We start from the raw sequence: 16646 nt of genomic DNA, 5'->3' as shown, positions 1-16646 counted from the left end.
GGATGCTTCATCAAATCATCAGAATAATCTAAGTCCAGGAGAGTTTTTCCTTCTCATTTAAGTCCGTGGTCTCCCATTGTCTTTCTTTTGCACTTTAAGACAAAGTCCATCAAAATGATCCATATAAAGGGGGATAGAACACAACCCTGCTGAACTCCTGATTTAATAGGAAACCAGCTGCTAACCTCATTTCCTACCTTAACCGCATCAGTGTTATTCTCGTAAATAGCACTAATCACTTTAATATATTTGTCTGGTATACCATACAAGGATAAGACCTTTGCTAATGCTCTTCTATCAACAGAATCGAACGCTTGCTCATAAGTTATAGAACTGAGGACCAAAGGTGTTTGACAACTAAGGCATTTGTCAATTATTAACCTAAGAGTGAAAATTTGGTCGACACATGCTCTACCTTTTCTAAACTGCACTGTTCTCTTAAAACTTTTTCTACAGCATCTCTCACTCTAAAAAGTATCATATTACTAAGTAATTTGCTACCAACACAGACCAGACTAATGCCTTGATAATTACGACAACCCCTCTTATCACCTTTCTTATACAGTGGTTTAATTAAGGTTTTCCTAAAATCGTTAGGTACTTCCCATTTTTCAAAAATCATGTTCATAATCTTCAGTAGCTTATTTCTAATCTCAGAGCCACCATATTTAAGAAACGCATTTACCACACTATCTGCCTCTGGTGCCTTATCATTTTTTAATCCTTTTAATACTGTCGCTAATTCTTCCTCACAAAACAAATCTTCCTTCACATCCAAGGTATCACAAACTTTTTCATTTTCCCTTCTATCTTTTCTTGCAACTGTATCTCGGTTTAGCACATTTCCAAAATGTTCAGCCTATCTCTCTTTAATTTTTCCCATGTTAATAATTTTGGCCCCGTCCCAGTTTTATCCGGGACAAGTTTGGATTGACTATTATCTGCTAATTTCTTGACATAATAGTATAATATTTTATTACTACGCCCCCTAGCTGCATCTTTCAGATCCTTGGCAATTTTATCCATGGCCTCCACTTCACACCTCCTTAGTTCATATTTTAATGCTTTCCCCACTTTCTTTACATTCTTTTTGTTGTCATATGATCTATCACTCACACGATTCTTGTACAAACCCCTTCTCATCTCTATTAAGCATAGAGCTTTTTGAATAATATTCCTAGCTGCAGTCTTAACTTTCTTCCCTAAGACACCATCCGCAACTTCACAAATTGTATTTCTAAAATTATTCCAACCACCTTCCACATTGTCAAATTTTAAACTCTCAAATTTAGTATTCAACTGTTCCTGGAAATTTTCTCTCAAGTTCTCATCCTGGAGTCTATCAACATCATAATTTCCCGGGAGATAGCCACCCTTCCGAAATCTCAGCTTTAAATTAACCCTACACATTACTAGATGGTGATCTTTACTTTTAACATCAATAACAGCACTCCTATAGTACTATAAAGATAAATATAAACTAAAGAAAACTGAACCGTTTCTGTTGATACTTGAATTATGCAGGCTGATCTTAGTTTTGACAAGATTTTTGAAGAAGCTAAATTTCAGATGGAGAGCAAAAAGGGGCCTGGGAGGGGGGGCAAACTAAGGCCGGGGAGGGGCATTTGTCCCCCTGCCCCATAGCAAATTACGCCCTGGCATGGACAGTAGGCTAAGACTAGATAAAGGACTTCAAGTGTACCTCATATGCTTAAGCCACTCTTTCCTTTTTTCTAAGACTTTTTTCCAAGGGTATGCTAAAGTGGCAAGTACACTATTTTTGTTATAGTTGTATCTTTTATGTTTTTGGATAGGATATGGACTGATATGGACTGCAAGTCCATTTGAGGGATTTTGGATAAGGATTGGGGAAATTTTTTACTTTTAATTGTGCTACAGGTATTCTCCAGACAGGACGACATATCAATTTTGAATTTAGTAAGGCAAAAGAAGGCACTAGCATTGTTTTTCTAGGCTTAGCCGCTTCTCAGTTTCACCTACCTTAGTGACCCAACTCCTGCACCAATCAAAATGGGCAATCCTCCCACAGAAAATCTAAATCATCTCAGGTTTCTCAATACATTTTACCGTAAGTCTAGTAATACAGATTCCTTGTATTCACCAATACGTCGAAATCAAAATTGATTCGGTACCGCATATTTACGCATATTTATGTCTTTAAGGCAGAGTCATGTAATTATAATCTAGTAGTATTTGCTCTGCTGGTATACTACTACAGTAACCGTCCTCTTAACAGTTGATTCTGTCTTCCTCTAGGATTTAACTATTTGAATTGGGATGTTTTAAATAACATGTGCAATATTTTCCATCTCCACAGCAAACACCTTCTGTATTTTCTCTCTCTTTTTCTTTAACGCATCAATGAACCGACTTAATCAAAAATGTATGAGACACTTGAAAAATTACAAAAGTAAATAAATCATTCAATATATTCACAGTACTAATCAGATATTATCACAAATTGGGACACTAAATTCAGAAGTCCGACTAATACAATTAAACTGTGAAAAAAGGCGGAAAGAAAAGTAAGCCTTTGCTGCTGCTTCAACGACACCAAGTGGATTAAAGCTGGGAGTGTGAACACGTAAACCAGGCCACATATGGATCCAGAAAATCTGAAAGAATATTGAAGGGTCGTCATTAATAATTTTATGATATACATAAATCACTTTAAACCATAAAACAATAATAGTTTTGCAACACACAATTCAAAAATTTACGCAAATAAATATTGAAGAACAGCAGTAGCTTGCTTAAATGCTGAATACATATAAACAAACTTTGGTATAATAATCTCTGTGTCAAGAAGTGTCAAGAAGTACATATTAAATAAACATAATATCAAAATGACTTACAACCTTGTCCCTACATACAAGGACGTATCAAGGGCACCCATAAGCTGAATTTTAGGGGGAGGGGCTATGAAAAAAGCTTTATATCCTTGAATATCCTTATATTCTTTACTATTTCATTAGAGAGCACCTTGTTTTGCCAACACACAATTTTCTTTTAAAAATGTAAAATACAATTATCGGGGGAGGGGAGGTTGACACCCTCTGCCCACCCACACCCCTTGTGGGCGCCTATGGGACATATAGAGGGGGGCTGCATCCTAAACTTTAAAGAATTTCTGGGCACTTTTTGTCCAAATTATAAAATCAGGTTGTTGTTTTTTTAATATTGCACCGCCCCCAGAAAAAAATTGGCATACGTTCCTGCCTATATACGATTGTGTAAGCCATAAATAGAAGATAAAAAAGTTCCCATAGTCTTCAGAAAAAGGAAATAAAAGTGTTAGAGGTAAAATCAATATATATCATTGTTGATTTACCTTGAGCTGCTTAGTACCCGGTAGAAAAATCTAAAGAAACTGGATTTAGTTTTTTCTCACTCTAAAAAAAAATACTGCCATTACTACTAGTAATTCAATGCAGTACCATATCCCATGGGGCCAACAGATCCCACAATGCTCCTCTTCCAGCCAAATCTATTCAAAGCTTTACTCTTTATCCCCTCCCATTTGGTTCCAATTTCCTTCAAACATTTTCCTATGACCTTTTCTCACCCCGTTCTGGAGATGACACGCTTTTCATCTGGACCCAACTCGACGGCCAAAAGGAACACTCTTAATGCCATTGCGTCATCCGTAAATCATTGCCTAGTCGCCTTAACCTTTCTTCCATTTTATCTCTTCGATCTAAAAGAATCGATCTAAAATTCCCAAGCTTACTCTTTGATACACGGCTAGTCAAGTGCGCACCAAAAACTTTCCTTAGACGATCCTCTTGGAAAACATTTACAAATCCTTCTTAGCCTCCCAAAGCAACCACGTTTCAGAATCCTACTTGACCACTGCCATAGCCATGGCTGCTAATGTTCTAACGTTGGTTGGAAGACTTGTCTTCATATCCTTCCAAAGTTTGTTAAACTGCTAAAAAAAAACAAAAAAACTGCGGTTTGACTATTTTACTTTAACTGCATCCAATGTCTTTACTAAGATGGTGGGTGGAAGATCACCCCCGTCTATGCCTATTCTAAGTGACTTAGTCTCCTTAACATTTATTTTCAAGCCTGAACTTTCAACACCTCCAGAAATGCATAACAACTTTATCTAAGAAACTCAAATCATTTGTACAATCTAATTCAAGGAGACTTTTGCTTTACTACTTGGTACCATGTCCTCGTAAAGCCTTTGCCGGGTTCCTTAGAGTAAAGCCTTTGCCGGGTTCCTTAGAATAAAGTCCGTAAAATTGATCCCTACTTAACTCTTGATTCCACGCCAAACTAACCTAACTTTCAACCTCAACCGCAGCAACTTTATTCTCGTATATAGTACTAATCACTTTAATATACTTATCTGGTGAGACTAGGACCTTTACTAAAGCTTCTGTATCAGTTGAATCAAATACCTGTTCATAATCTATGAAACTGATACCTAAAAGAGTCTGACGATACACACACTCCTCAATTATTATATAAGAGTTAAAATTTTGTCTAAGCATCTTCTCCCCTTCCTAAAACTATACTATTCACCGCTTAAAACTGTATCTACAGTATCTCTTAGTTTAACAAGTATCATTATGTAAAGTAATTTGCTCTCAACAGAAATCAGCCAAATACCTCTGTAATTACTAAATTCACATTTATCACCTTTCAATTATTGAAGCATTCTTATATTGGGGTTTTCCTGAAATCACTAGACGCTTCCCCATTTTTAAAATACCATAATGATAATCTTTGGTAACTTAGCTCTAACTTCGCAAACCGCATATATCAAAAATACATTTACCGCGCTATCAGTACCTGAGACCTTTATCATTTTTCAATCGTTTTAGTACTGTATCTAACTCATCGGAAAATAAATCTCCCATCAGTTTCGAATTGTCTTTTTTTAATTTTTAAGCTCATGTCAAAAAAAATATATTCCCAGGCATCTTCTCGAAGTTATATTACTAACTTTGATATAATGTCAAAACTTTAAACGTGGTAAATTTGGACTAGTCATGTAAAAAAAAAAAAAATTTTAAACAGTAATATAACTAAATAGTTGACAAAAAAAAATACTTAAATAGTATCTAGACGTGCTTGCCGAAATAAGTTTTATCTCTCTTTTGTAGCATCTAGACTAGTATCTAGTTTTATAGTATAGTAACCAGACGTGCTTGCCGAAATAAATGTCTAGTTTTTAGTTACTCTGAAAAAAATATTTCAGAATTTAAATAGCAGAGGATAGTAAATACAAAAGATGACTAATGAACTGATCATTACAATAACGGTGACATGGAATTCACTTTCAATAACAGCAGCAAACACCTAGTAGTTTGCTTTTTGTAGATATGTCCCCTTCTATTGAGTTTTTTTTTTATGCAGATGACATGTAAGGCACTATTGTACTTGCAGAAAAGACCTTTCACCATGGAATACAACTCTAGATTATTTAACTTAATGTTTCTGACATTGAAATAGTTCCACAGCTATTATTTAACATTTGTTTGGCTATTAAGGACTTTCTCATCGACTCCGCAACACCTGTCACTATAGTAAGGCCAAGACGGATAGTCTCATAGACAGGTAAAGCTGGCGTAACTTTTTCAGATCTGTACAAAAATGATCAATTTCACTTGTTGATGATAGTCTATCATCCATCTTAGGGCAGACTTAAGGTAGATAGGGATAGAGTAAGAGTAATTCAAATAGTCTAGTTCCGTAACCCATTTGTAGGCGATCGGATACCCAAAAATGATTAAAAAATCAAGACCGACCATGTCCACAGGACTTACAGGTAAGTGGGCAACTGATATTGTTCAGATTATATGAGCTTCGTCTACTGGGAAAAGCCTACTGGAATTGCAATGGGGGTAACACGAATCTTAATTACCAAGATATATGAGCTGGAGAACTTAGTCAGTAACAATTTCCATTATATACATCCAAAAGGCACCCACTCTGCATGAGCGCCTGGATAATAAGAAATAGGTGTCGTTAGGGAACAAGGAAGGGCAGCACCTCTTAAGAAACTCGTAATCCCACACTACGAATTCTGCGACGGAAACTACATTAGATTGTGGGCACAAAAATATTGACTTTAACCCAAGGGATTCTAAGAACTTAGAACATTGACTGTTAATATCGAGGGATTGGTCCAGAGGTCAATACACATGGAGAGATGGCAAACTCACCAATATGATACGACATTTATTCACACAAAATGCATATGGTAAGTTCGTTTTTAGGTAGCAAAAGAACATAGCTTTTCTTAGTTTTTATCCTTTTAGTATTGGCTAATATACCACTTTCTGATTGCCTTCAATACAGTACAGACCTTATTTTTGTAGAAATACAGGAAAATTTTGTGGCCTCATACTCAAACTCAGAACACCTATTTAGAGGAAAGAAAAAAAGAAAACAAACCTATGCCGTCCGTGGGACATTACACTTTCCAAAGTTAACAAAATAAGTCAAGATAAGTATAAGCCGAAAGGTTTTTGATTGTGCACTTAATGAATAACATAATAAAATACCAGGAAACTACCACAAAGAAGATTAAAAGGATAAATGAGGTTAATGTACCTTGCAACAGTTCCAACTTGAGGAAGAAATATTGCAAACAATACACACACGGCGAGCAAGATCCCGTTTAAGCACAAAATATGGGGAAAAGAGGGATATATGTCTCCAAAAATGGCGTAAAGAAGCTGCGTCCTTAGTATGTACGCGAGCAGCGGAAAAACTGTTACCATTTGAAGAAACAGAAATACTCTAGCAACTATTGTCATTACATCTGAGGTCGGGAAGTTGTTGAGGAAATTCTGAAATAAAAGTCTTATTGTCAAAAGTGATACCATAATAATCCAGTAGATTTTATTAAATAAGGCTTGATTGTGCGACTTAACATGATTCACATATATTACGTATCCAAATCAATATTCAAATAATTTCTTAGATACACATTTCTTTGCATTAAAAATAATGAAAAGAGAAATTATAAAAACAAGTAAAAATTCCAATAAAGACAAGGAAAAATTATATAGGATCTTTTTTTTCAATCTCCGACTAAATAATAAAGGAAACAAAGGTGACTAAAGAAAAAATAAATAACCAAAGGTAATTCGCAATCAAGGTTACATATAAAACTTAACGATTGAGGCTACTTCCATATCCTCTTCACACAACGTCATCAAAGATTTTAAGTGAGTTCTAATGATTTCTGAATTTCTTCACTTGAGCGAAAAGATGGAAGTTACTCCACGCTAAGACAGAGCTGAAGTGAATGTCATTTAAAATGGTCAAAGAGCTGCTGGGATAAATGAGTACTCTGGAGAAGGGCATTATAACGCAACAGAAAAATTCCAGAAGTCAGTACGTCTTTCTTCTGTTTTGAATAGCTCTACTCTAGCGTAACGAATTTTAATGATAATAACGCGCAGTAATAGTTGTTAACAGCTGCACAAATTGCACAAGCAATACAGTTTTTGGTCCCTTCAAACAAACTATTACCATAACTTCGTGGTTTTTGAACGTTCGTCTGAATTTCTTGTTTCTTCAGAAGGGGGGGGGGGAGTAATTTGTGTGCATCTATTGGTTTGATGGTCGTTTGTTTTGAGTTTGTTTTCAAATGGACGCGTGTCTTGTTGACGTTATCAATAATTTCGCCTGGAACAAAGAAGTAGCTTGAGAGGCATCGCTTCCAAACCAACGAGAATTTAAAAACAAATAGTCTACAGAAAAAAACACAACTAACAAACCATGTGTGGTGACATCTTACGAAGAGAGCATTTCCAAGCTTGTTCACAAACATGAAAAATCCAGAAATCGTCAAGGTGATTATCCAGAGTATCGGTTTTCTCCGAGAACATGTTTTTAGTAAATCTTCTTGAACATGGTTTACAAAAAATAATTGCCTAATGATCGTTTGCAAATTTTTAGACACATGAAAATCATACATGAATATGCGTTTCATGTTGCAGGGCTTTGATGACAATTAGTTTAAAATAAAGGCTTTTTCAAATCAAACAGTTCGTGGTAATAAACTATAAGTAAGGAGTAACTTATGGCAATAGTAACTGAAACTCTAAAAAGTAGCTTTGATAACATCATATACATCAAAAGGTTTTTAGATACGTAGTTTTTTTTTGTTTTTGTTTTTTAACTTGAAACTACATGCCGAAAGCTACCATCTTGAGACAATTTGACCTGTTTTGAAAAAGGAGCAACATACCATCAAAACAGCGAGTGACCTAGATGGACATTACACCATTAAATTCAGAGCAGAAGAGAACCGTATTAACATGGTTTCCATGTTCTTACGCACAAAAAATGCAAAATTTTGCATTTTTACTGAGACAATCATGGATGTGACGGAACGGATTACAGAATGACCACGGATGCGTGTTTTTATATTGACCTCAAAAGACTAATAGATGGCGTTTTCTGCCATTTTTGGTTCAAAAGATAACTTTTCCCCAAATAAGTAAAATTATTAAAAAGTCATATATTGAGATTCCCAGTTCCAGGCGTAGTAATGTGGCGCGTTGTCACACGCATTCCTAAAGGTGCACATGGTCAATACAAGATAAATGGCTAACATTGACATAGAATTTGAATGTTCATTAAACTATGTTGATTCTATTGAGGCTTGATGAATCATGTCCAGCGATGTGTACTTGCGCATCATCTATTAGGGAAGAAGGTCAGTGGATATTTGTGCATATGAGGTGGGTGGGTTGAGTGTGCCTGAAGCCTCAAATGTGCATTTTTAGGCCAAAATTTTCAAGATCTCAGTGTGCATTCAGATACATAAAGAAGGGTATAAAATTTTCCTTCATTTATTGGAATATTTTAAATTAAGCCTGTAATACGGGTGCTCCGAGGTGATAACTCCGCTCTTTTTGCAGAAGTATTTTCTCTGTACATCATAAAAGATTAAATACATATAAATACCAGCAAAAACAGGAAGTTGGGGGGAGGAATCCTGAGTTCCACCAGGAAAATTTTCATGGGAGCCAAATATTTATTTTAGAAAATTGGAATCCTGAGATTTTCTGGCCTGAAAAAAACCATCTAGATACGTCACGAGTTTGAAAAAATTCGGTAAGAGCCTTAATTTTGGGAAATTAATTTTCCCTGTGGTTCTTCTTTTAATTTCTTAACTACGAAAAAGCCAAGGGCTTTATCTGTGTGTGTATATATCTAAAGGCAAGGTCTTAACGTTAAATCTGTGGTCACAAATATGTAAAAAAAAGGGAAAAATTAAAAAGGTTTCATGCATGGAGATGTTTATTTTAAAAGGCCAATAGAGCGAAATCTGGCAACTGTAAAAGCTTCGTATATATTTTAATGTGTTACAACAATTCAAAAACCTTAAAAATAAAAAAATAAAAAATTGAAGCTTAAAAAGATATTATTCAGTAAATCGAACTTATTTCGACCATTTATCCCCTTCAACGAGAAACATATAATTTTTAAATACATTCTTATGACATATAAATAAGAAAATCATGCATAGAAGACCTAAAAAACGCAAATTTACAATTGTTATAAATGACTATTCGTTGCAAAAATAAAGAAGTTTTTTTCCAACCACCTGAACAATCATCAACAACCTGGACCATCATGTGGGAGGATCAAAACGAATTTAAAACAAAAGTAAAGAAGAAAAAAATTGTGCAGCTAAGACACGACAGCGAGACCCAGCTCTTTACGCTAAAGTTATCTCATCAGCGCTTTCAGAACGACTGCTCGAGAACAAAGGCGATTGAAACGCATCAGAATGTTTTTTTCTAAATATCTCAAGAATGGAAGAGCTTATTGATTTGTGTTTACTTTAAAAAACATGATTTTCAGCTCAAATGTTTTAAAATGCAATCGGTTGCACATTTATTTTACTGATAAATGGTTTCAACATAACACTATAAAACTTGAGCGCAAAAAGCGGGGATTTGACGAAGGGGTTGTCCCCCTCAAATACGGAATAATTTTTATTCATTTCAAGTTTGAATTTCACTAATTACTTTCATTAAACAAAAGGAAACTTGTGCTGGGGCATTCAAGGCGGGCATGACCAGGTCATTAGCATCTTCTTGACCTTCTGTAAGGAGCTTGCATCTTTATAACATTATCCTGGCTCAAAACAGATTTTCGAAACACCACAGGAACTGTTTAAAATACGCTGTACCCCTTAGTTTTATTTTTCAAACGAAATTTAATAGAGATTGTATGATCAATGTTTTCAACAACAAAAATTTGCCAAGCATACAAACACAGGTCTAACCTTTATAACGTCAAAGACAGATTAAAAACTTGAAAAAAAGATTTAATAATGATGTCAACACATGTTTGGGACCTTACTAACATGAAAAAAAAACACAAAGTTGCATAGTCTACAAAACTTGAAAATTTACCTTTTAATTTGAATATACCTTGTATATATATAAAAAATGGGTTAAACTTATAATTGAGACACTGAAGAAAATACATATTAATAAGAATCTAAAAATTCCGACTTCCATTCCTTTTTTCTTATCCTAGTTTTTCTTTACTTTTTTTCTTTTTTTTCGAATATTAATCGCAAATTTCGCCTTTTTCTAAATTTATTTAGAAAATTTTACTTGGGACGCAAGTTGAGGAAAGCATACAAAAAACAAAATAAACTTCAACAAAGACTGTGAAATAGATTTTGTGACAGTGTCAAAAACAGGCTTGAACACAGAAGAAATAACGAGACAGAGAACGAGAGAGAGAGAGAGAGAGAGAGAGAGAGAGAGATAGAGAGAGAGAGAGAGAGAGAGAGAGAGAGAGAGAGAGAGAGAGAGAGAGAGTGAGTGACAGAGAGGAGGAGGAAGAAGAGGGAGAGAGAGAGAATAAGAGAGAGAGAGAGAGAAAAAAGGAAAATAATGATAACACTTACATCCTCAATACAAGACTTTACCAGCGGAAATGAGATATAAAATAATGTGCCAACGAAAATGTAGGTTGTTGAAACCAACAGAAAAGCAATTGCCAAATCTCGTCCCTAGGAAACAAACCAAATATGATACAAAATTTATAAATTTTATACATAAAAATCAATATTGCAGACATTTTTCCAAACATGGCATAAAGTTAACAGATATATCTTTTTTTAAGCAACAAAGTTTTTTTTATATATACATGGCTATTAGCAATAAATTTATATTTAAAAGAAGTTGGTAATGACTAGTCAATTGTCGGGGCTTTGACCTGAGTAGTAGTAAGGGCATGGATAACTACGGTCACGCCCATAGAAAAATAGTACTTACAGTACTTCTAAAGCTATATTAAAAATCTAGAAAGACAAATGTAATAATTACCTTATTATGTGAAGTTTTCACACTTCTACTGTTAAAATTTCCCTTTTTTCATGTTTTTTTTAGAAGTTTTCGTAAATTTTGTTTGTCAAATAAAAATTAAGTTATCAGAACTCAAATTAAATACTTGAAATTCGCATATATGAGTAGATTATGCTATTAATAGATCCGATCAGGCCCACAGGAAAATAGCTTAGTTTCGCTTCGCTGCGTTATCTCATAATGCTTCTGATCGTGCCCATAGGAAAATAACCTTTTCTGTAATGCTTCCAATCTCGCACTACCTGGGGATGTGGCACTTCCGGAAGCTATCCTTGACTCATGGATATAAACAAGAATACTGGATGTAGTATTTCACAGTGGAGAAGGATTGTTTAGAGATAGGGGTGAACCTCTAGTATTTTTATTGGGGGAGGGGGCAAGAGGGGTCCATATCCGGATAGTCAAGGGATATGGTATATATAATGATTTTTTATCCACAATTATGAGGGGGGGAGAAACTGCTCCCCCCCCCCAAACTACGCCCCTGTTTAGAGATATAACTCTGCAAATATATTTTTCAACTTTTAATTGTAAAAACGCTTTATTATTGAAATGAGTGGTTATACACTATTGGAGGTTAATGGAGTGGACAGTATGAAGACAAGAGTCTCTAACTTTGCAGTAGAAATAGCAAATGGTTGACGACTAACTTTTTGAGTGGGATGAATGTTTGGCAGCTATGTGATAACATTGAGCAGATTCAAGCTGGAAGAACAATTAAATTTTGCGGCAAAGGTGAACATAATGCATACATTTAAACGCTAGGATGGGTTGAATGCAATGTTGAAATATATCCAGGTTCTGTAATTATCAAATGTAGATACTATTGAACTTACATTTTTCTCTTGATTCCGGTTGTTTTTCATAATAGTAATAACAGCGTTATGAACAAATAATGCTAAAGCTAGAATTCCAGTCAGAGATGGAAAAGTCGATCGTGCCAAAGGTACATAAGAAGTTGAACTATCATCCGAAAAATCAACGTGGATACCCCACTGAACGGCTTTGGTCATAACAAAAGACAGAATATAAATCACGGATAAAGTACCTGAAAAGATAAAGAATACATATATCGGTTGCCGAATACATCAGGTGCAAAAGATAATGTAAACAAACAAAATCGGCAATTTTAATTACATAAACATACCAGCATATCAAAATAATATAATATGTCAACATATCAACATAATATCATATATCAAAATAATATTTACATAAACATAACAGATCAACATAAACAAAACATTCTGCCACTTAGGGATCCTGCTCAGTAAGTACGCAAATAACTACTAAAATATTAAACTAGTCTTTAGTATTAGACAAGTGCTCGCAAAATTGGCTTTATCTATAAAATTTGGTGTCAAAACCTTAAACCTTAGGTATTAAACCTTAAAATTACATACCTTTATTAAACAATAAAGGTATTAAACTTTAAAATACTATGCAAATAACCCTGGAACTCGAGAAAAGCTAAAAAAAAATCCGGAAAATATATCAATGGAAAAGAAAACTTCAGAAATTTAACCTAAGTGACATAATAATGCAAATGACAGTGAAAACCGGAGCATTAGCCCAAGTGAAACGAGGGCCAAAAGCCATAGCAGGCGGAGGAAGACGAAATAGAACAGGTGTTTGACTGGCTACATATCCAAACCAGGCGTCTGTACTTATGGGTGCATATCGGTTAAACTGTTCAGTCTTGAAACAAGAAATTTTCACAAAATAATCTTGGAGCCATGGAAATTTATGTGGACTACAAACATATCTCCTCTCTTTAAAAGAACAACTGTGTATGTATGTATTTCTTCTTGAAAACAGCTCCATATTTTGTTTTGAAAAATTGGCACCCTAGGATTTTCTGGCCTGAAAAAAACGATCTAGATAGGTCACAAGTTTCAGAAAAATCATTTAAAAACTTAATTTTGGAAACAGACTTTTCATGTAAAACACAAACAAGGATAAAATAGTATAAGTAATATAGTAAGGCATCTCTATTATTCTTTTTTTATTGTTAATTTTGTGTAGCAATAAAAAAAATGCCTGTAGGACAGCCCAAAAAACACAAATTAACCGTTATTAAAAATGATAACTCGTTTGAACAACAAGAAATTTTTGTCCAATCGCCTAAACTATCAAAAATGACGAGACCAGACATGCAACAGCAAGAATCACAACGAGTCAAAAAGGAAAATATTTTATCCGGAGGTTAAAAATAAAACTCATCCTAAATAGCCCTTGCGAAAAAAATCCTTAAAATCCATGAAATATTCGAAGATTTTATTAGTCTACCATGTTAACGCCCAAAAATTAAAGATTATTGAATATAGCAAAGAATAACATACTGAATGTATCGTAGTAAGGAAAACCTACTTAATATTAATTTTAAACAACAACAAAAAAATGGTTATACGACGACTAAAATGGAAATTTTGAATAATTAAAAATGATAATTCGTTTGAAAAAGAAGAAAATTTGTGTTCAATCACACGAACTATCAATTGACAAGATCAAGAGGACGATCCGACAAACGTAAATTCACAATGGCTGAAAATGAACACCCTAGACCATCAAATGTTGTAAGACCAATCTGAGCAGCTAAGGCAGAGGGTATTGAACAAATGTCTCAAGTATTGGAATAGTTAGAATACTTGCGACAACGACAATCACAATAAGTCAAAAACAAAAGTCAAGAACAAAGAAATATGCAGTTAGAAGATAAGCAATAACGAGAATCACAACGAGTCAAAAACAAAAGTGAAGAGCAAAGATATCTTGGACCTGGAAAATGGAAATCTTCCCGAAAATGAGTTCATTGAAATAGATTTATTTGAAGATATGATACCCAGTGGTAATTCCGCTGAGGAAGTATTTGGAGATTGTCTGGAAAATAAAAATTTCGGTGTAATGAAAGAACGCGTTATTTCAGCTTCGATCAACAAAGAAGTTCGTAAGATAAATGCAAAAAATGTTGATCGCCTCCCAGAAGAATACAAATCTTATAAAAGCTATGATTTGTGAAAAAAAAAGAAAAAAAAAGGGGGAAATTGAATTTACTCAAAAATTGCTCAAATCAATTGAGACTGCAGATTTACCACCACATTACTTAAAAATTAATTAAAAAAAAAAAAACTTTCCAAAAAGAAGTTCTTCAAAGAAATGTTAAGGCCATATTAAACTTAAGATCAGCAGATACAAATACCTGTTAAAATTAAAACTCAAAACGACCGGAAATTACTATTAAAGAAAAAACAAAACCCAAAACGAACAGAAATTAAATAAACAATCATAGCAAAAAACATACAAAAAGTACTGATATAAATGAAAAAAATAAACCTTAAGGCGAGTAATACTTAAATTGAATATGCAAATCAAGCTCAAAACGAAAAAAAATTGCTATTGAAGTGTAGCGAAACCCAAAACGAACAGAAATTAAAAAAACAATCAATGCAAGCAAACATATAATAGATACTAATATGAATGAGTAAATAAATCTTAAAACGAGTGAAACTTAAACTGAATATGAAAATCTAGCTTGAAACCAACAAAAATCTCTACAGAGAAGAGTTTGGGTTTGCCCTCCTTCTGTCACTGTAAAAGTCTAAAACCTACTGCGTCATTGACACTTTACTGAGAACCTATACGTCTTGAACAGTCTTGGAAAGTACAAATAAAATGAAATTAAATATTTGATATATAATTATATTAATTGTTGAAGGATCATCAGTTCAAGATTTTATTTCACTGTAATTTTTTATTTTCATTTTCAATGCTGTAATAAATGGTAAAAAAACATATTTGTAATATAATTCGTTTTCAGTGAAGCGCCAATGACACAGTGGGTTTTAGGTTTTTACAGTTAAGGAGGGGGGCAGTATCCTAACTCTTGTTTGTAGTGAAGCTATATTCGTCTTCTCTATCATGTAAAGGATGCAACAATTTTGAAGGTCCTTTTACTGTGAATCACACTCGTGTGAATCAGACATGCCTCGCTCATGGCCTCGCATTCAACGACAAATGGTGGTTAGATGGCCAAGAAGAAATTACACTGTCCAAAATGCCGTCAGTAACACGAATACACTTTGTTCAGATTCTTGTTTTCAGACATCCTATAGATTCAAAAGGTTTTTGGAAAAGATTCAGATTTCAGTTGGCAGAGGATTTTATTCTGTATGCACGACGAAATAATATATATGAGGCTGCTGCAGTCATAAAGTTAGATATGATAGTAATATTAGGTCAAATTTTAGGTTTTGGGTGGAACGATATGGTATGGATGACATTGAAACATACGGAGATAACCAAAACATGGAATTTCTACATTCTAATGAGTCATCTGCTACTAGAGAACACATGTATCGGTTTGAGCAATAAAAAAAATGGGAACAATATTTGAGAGGCTGCCAATGACTCTATTTATGTTGGAAGAAAGTTTTTTCATAGGTGAAACCTTTTTGCATATAACCTTGCATTCCGTGTGGCAAACATCGCAAAGTAGAAAGAATGGCGTTTACTGAAATCGCATCAACTCTATTGCCTTTTGATCAAACAATGCACAAGACAGTTGTCTTGTGGAATAAGTATCGATGCTACCAAAATTAATAAAAAAAACTTTTTGCACAAAATAAGCTTTTTAAAAAAAAAGTAAAGAACTCCATTAAACCAAAAATGAAAAAAAAATAGAATCAAATAATCTACCAAGCATACAATTGCCAAATACAGTACCAATAAATAGATGAAGACCAAAACAAACAAAAATTAAAATAAGTCAAACTCAAAACGAGCAGAAATTAATCTGAGTAGGGTTCTAAACCCTATGCTTTCTAAAAGCCAGAATATAATTTGTACTTTACTGAAAAAAAAATTAAAATGAATTTACTGAAAAAATGTGCGCTGCCAGTTTAACATACATATGCTGACATTTATTCCTTAAGATCTTAATTAATTTTTATTTCTTAAAGTTATGAAAGTGAAAACATTTCTCAAAAGATTAATTTCTGCTCGTTTTGAGTTCGACTTATTTTAATCTCTGTTTGTATTGGGTTTCATTTATTTATTGATACTGATTTGTGGTAGTTGTATGCTTGGTAGATTATTTGATTCTGTTTTTTTTTTTTTTTTTTTTTTTTTGGTTTAATGGAGTTCTTTATTTTTTTTGAAAAATTTATTTTGTGCAAATTATCTTTTGACTAATTTATCTTCGTTTTATATTGACATAATCTTCTTTAGGGAGAAAAACTGAGCCTCTTTTAAAGTTAAACA

At 33.9% G+C, this 16646-nt stretch overlaps 1 protein-coding gene across 4 annotated transcripts in view; it reads right to left on the bottom strand.

The window, feature by feature from the left end:
* Positions 1-2383: 2383 nt before the first annotated feature.
* Positions 2384-16646, bottom strand: part of LOC148946962 (neutral amino acid transporter 9-like) — an 82246-nt gene continuing 67983 nt past the window's right edge. For 3 of the 4 annotated variants that reach the window (XM_089096764.1, XM_089096765.1, XM_089096766.1), the window contains 4 exons: positions 12224-12435; positions 10928-11032; positions 6592-6830; positions 2384-2636 (listed from right to left, as the gene is read on the bottom strand). In XM_089096764.1, coding sequence (XP_088952890.1) covers positions 2462-2636; positions 6592-6830; positions 10928-11032; positions 12224-12435 — 731 coding nt within the window. In that variant the 3' untranslated portion in view covers positions 2384-2461. The remainder of the gene's footprint in view (positions 2637-6591; positions 6831-10927; positions 11033-12223; positions 12436-16646) is intronic. The other variant, XM_089096767.1, reaches the window with a different exon arrangement.

This window comes from Artemia sp. Qi Xiang Cuo, chromosome 11, assembly GCF_049724085.1.
Source record: "Artemia sp. Qi Xiang Cuo chromosome 11, ASM4972408v1, whole genome shotgun sequence".
Lineage (NCBI taxonomy): Eukaryota > Metazoa > Arthropoda > Branchiopoda > Anostraca > Artemiidae > Artemia > Artemia sp. Qi Xiang Cuo.
The sequence above is the reverse complement of the archived record's forward strand: the minus strand, read 5'-3'. Positions and strand labels throughout refer to the sequence as shown.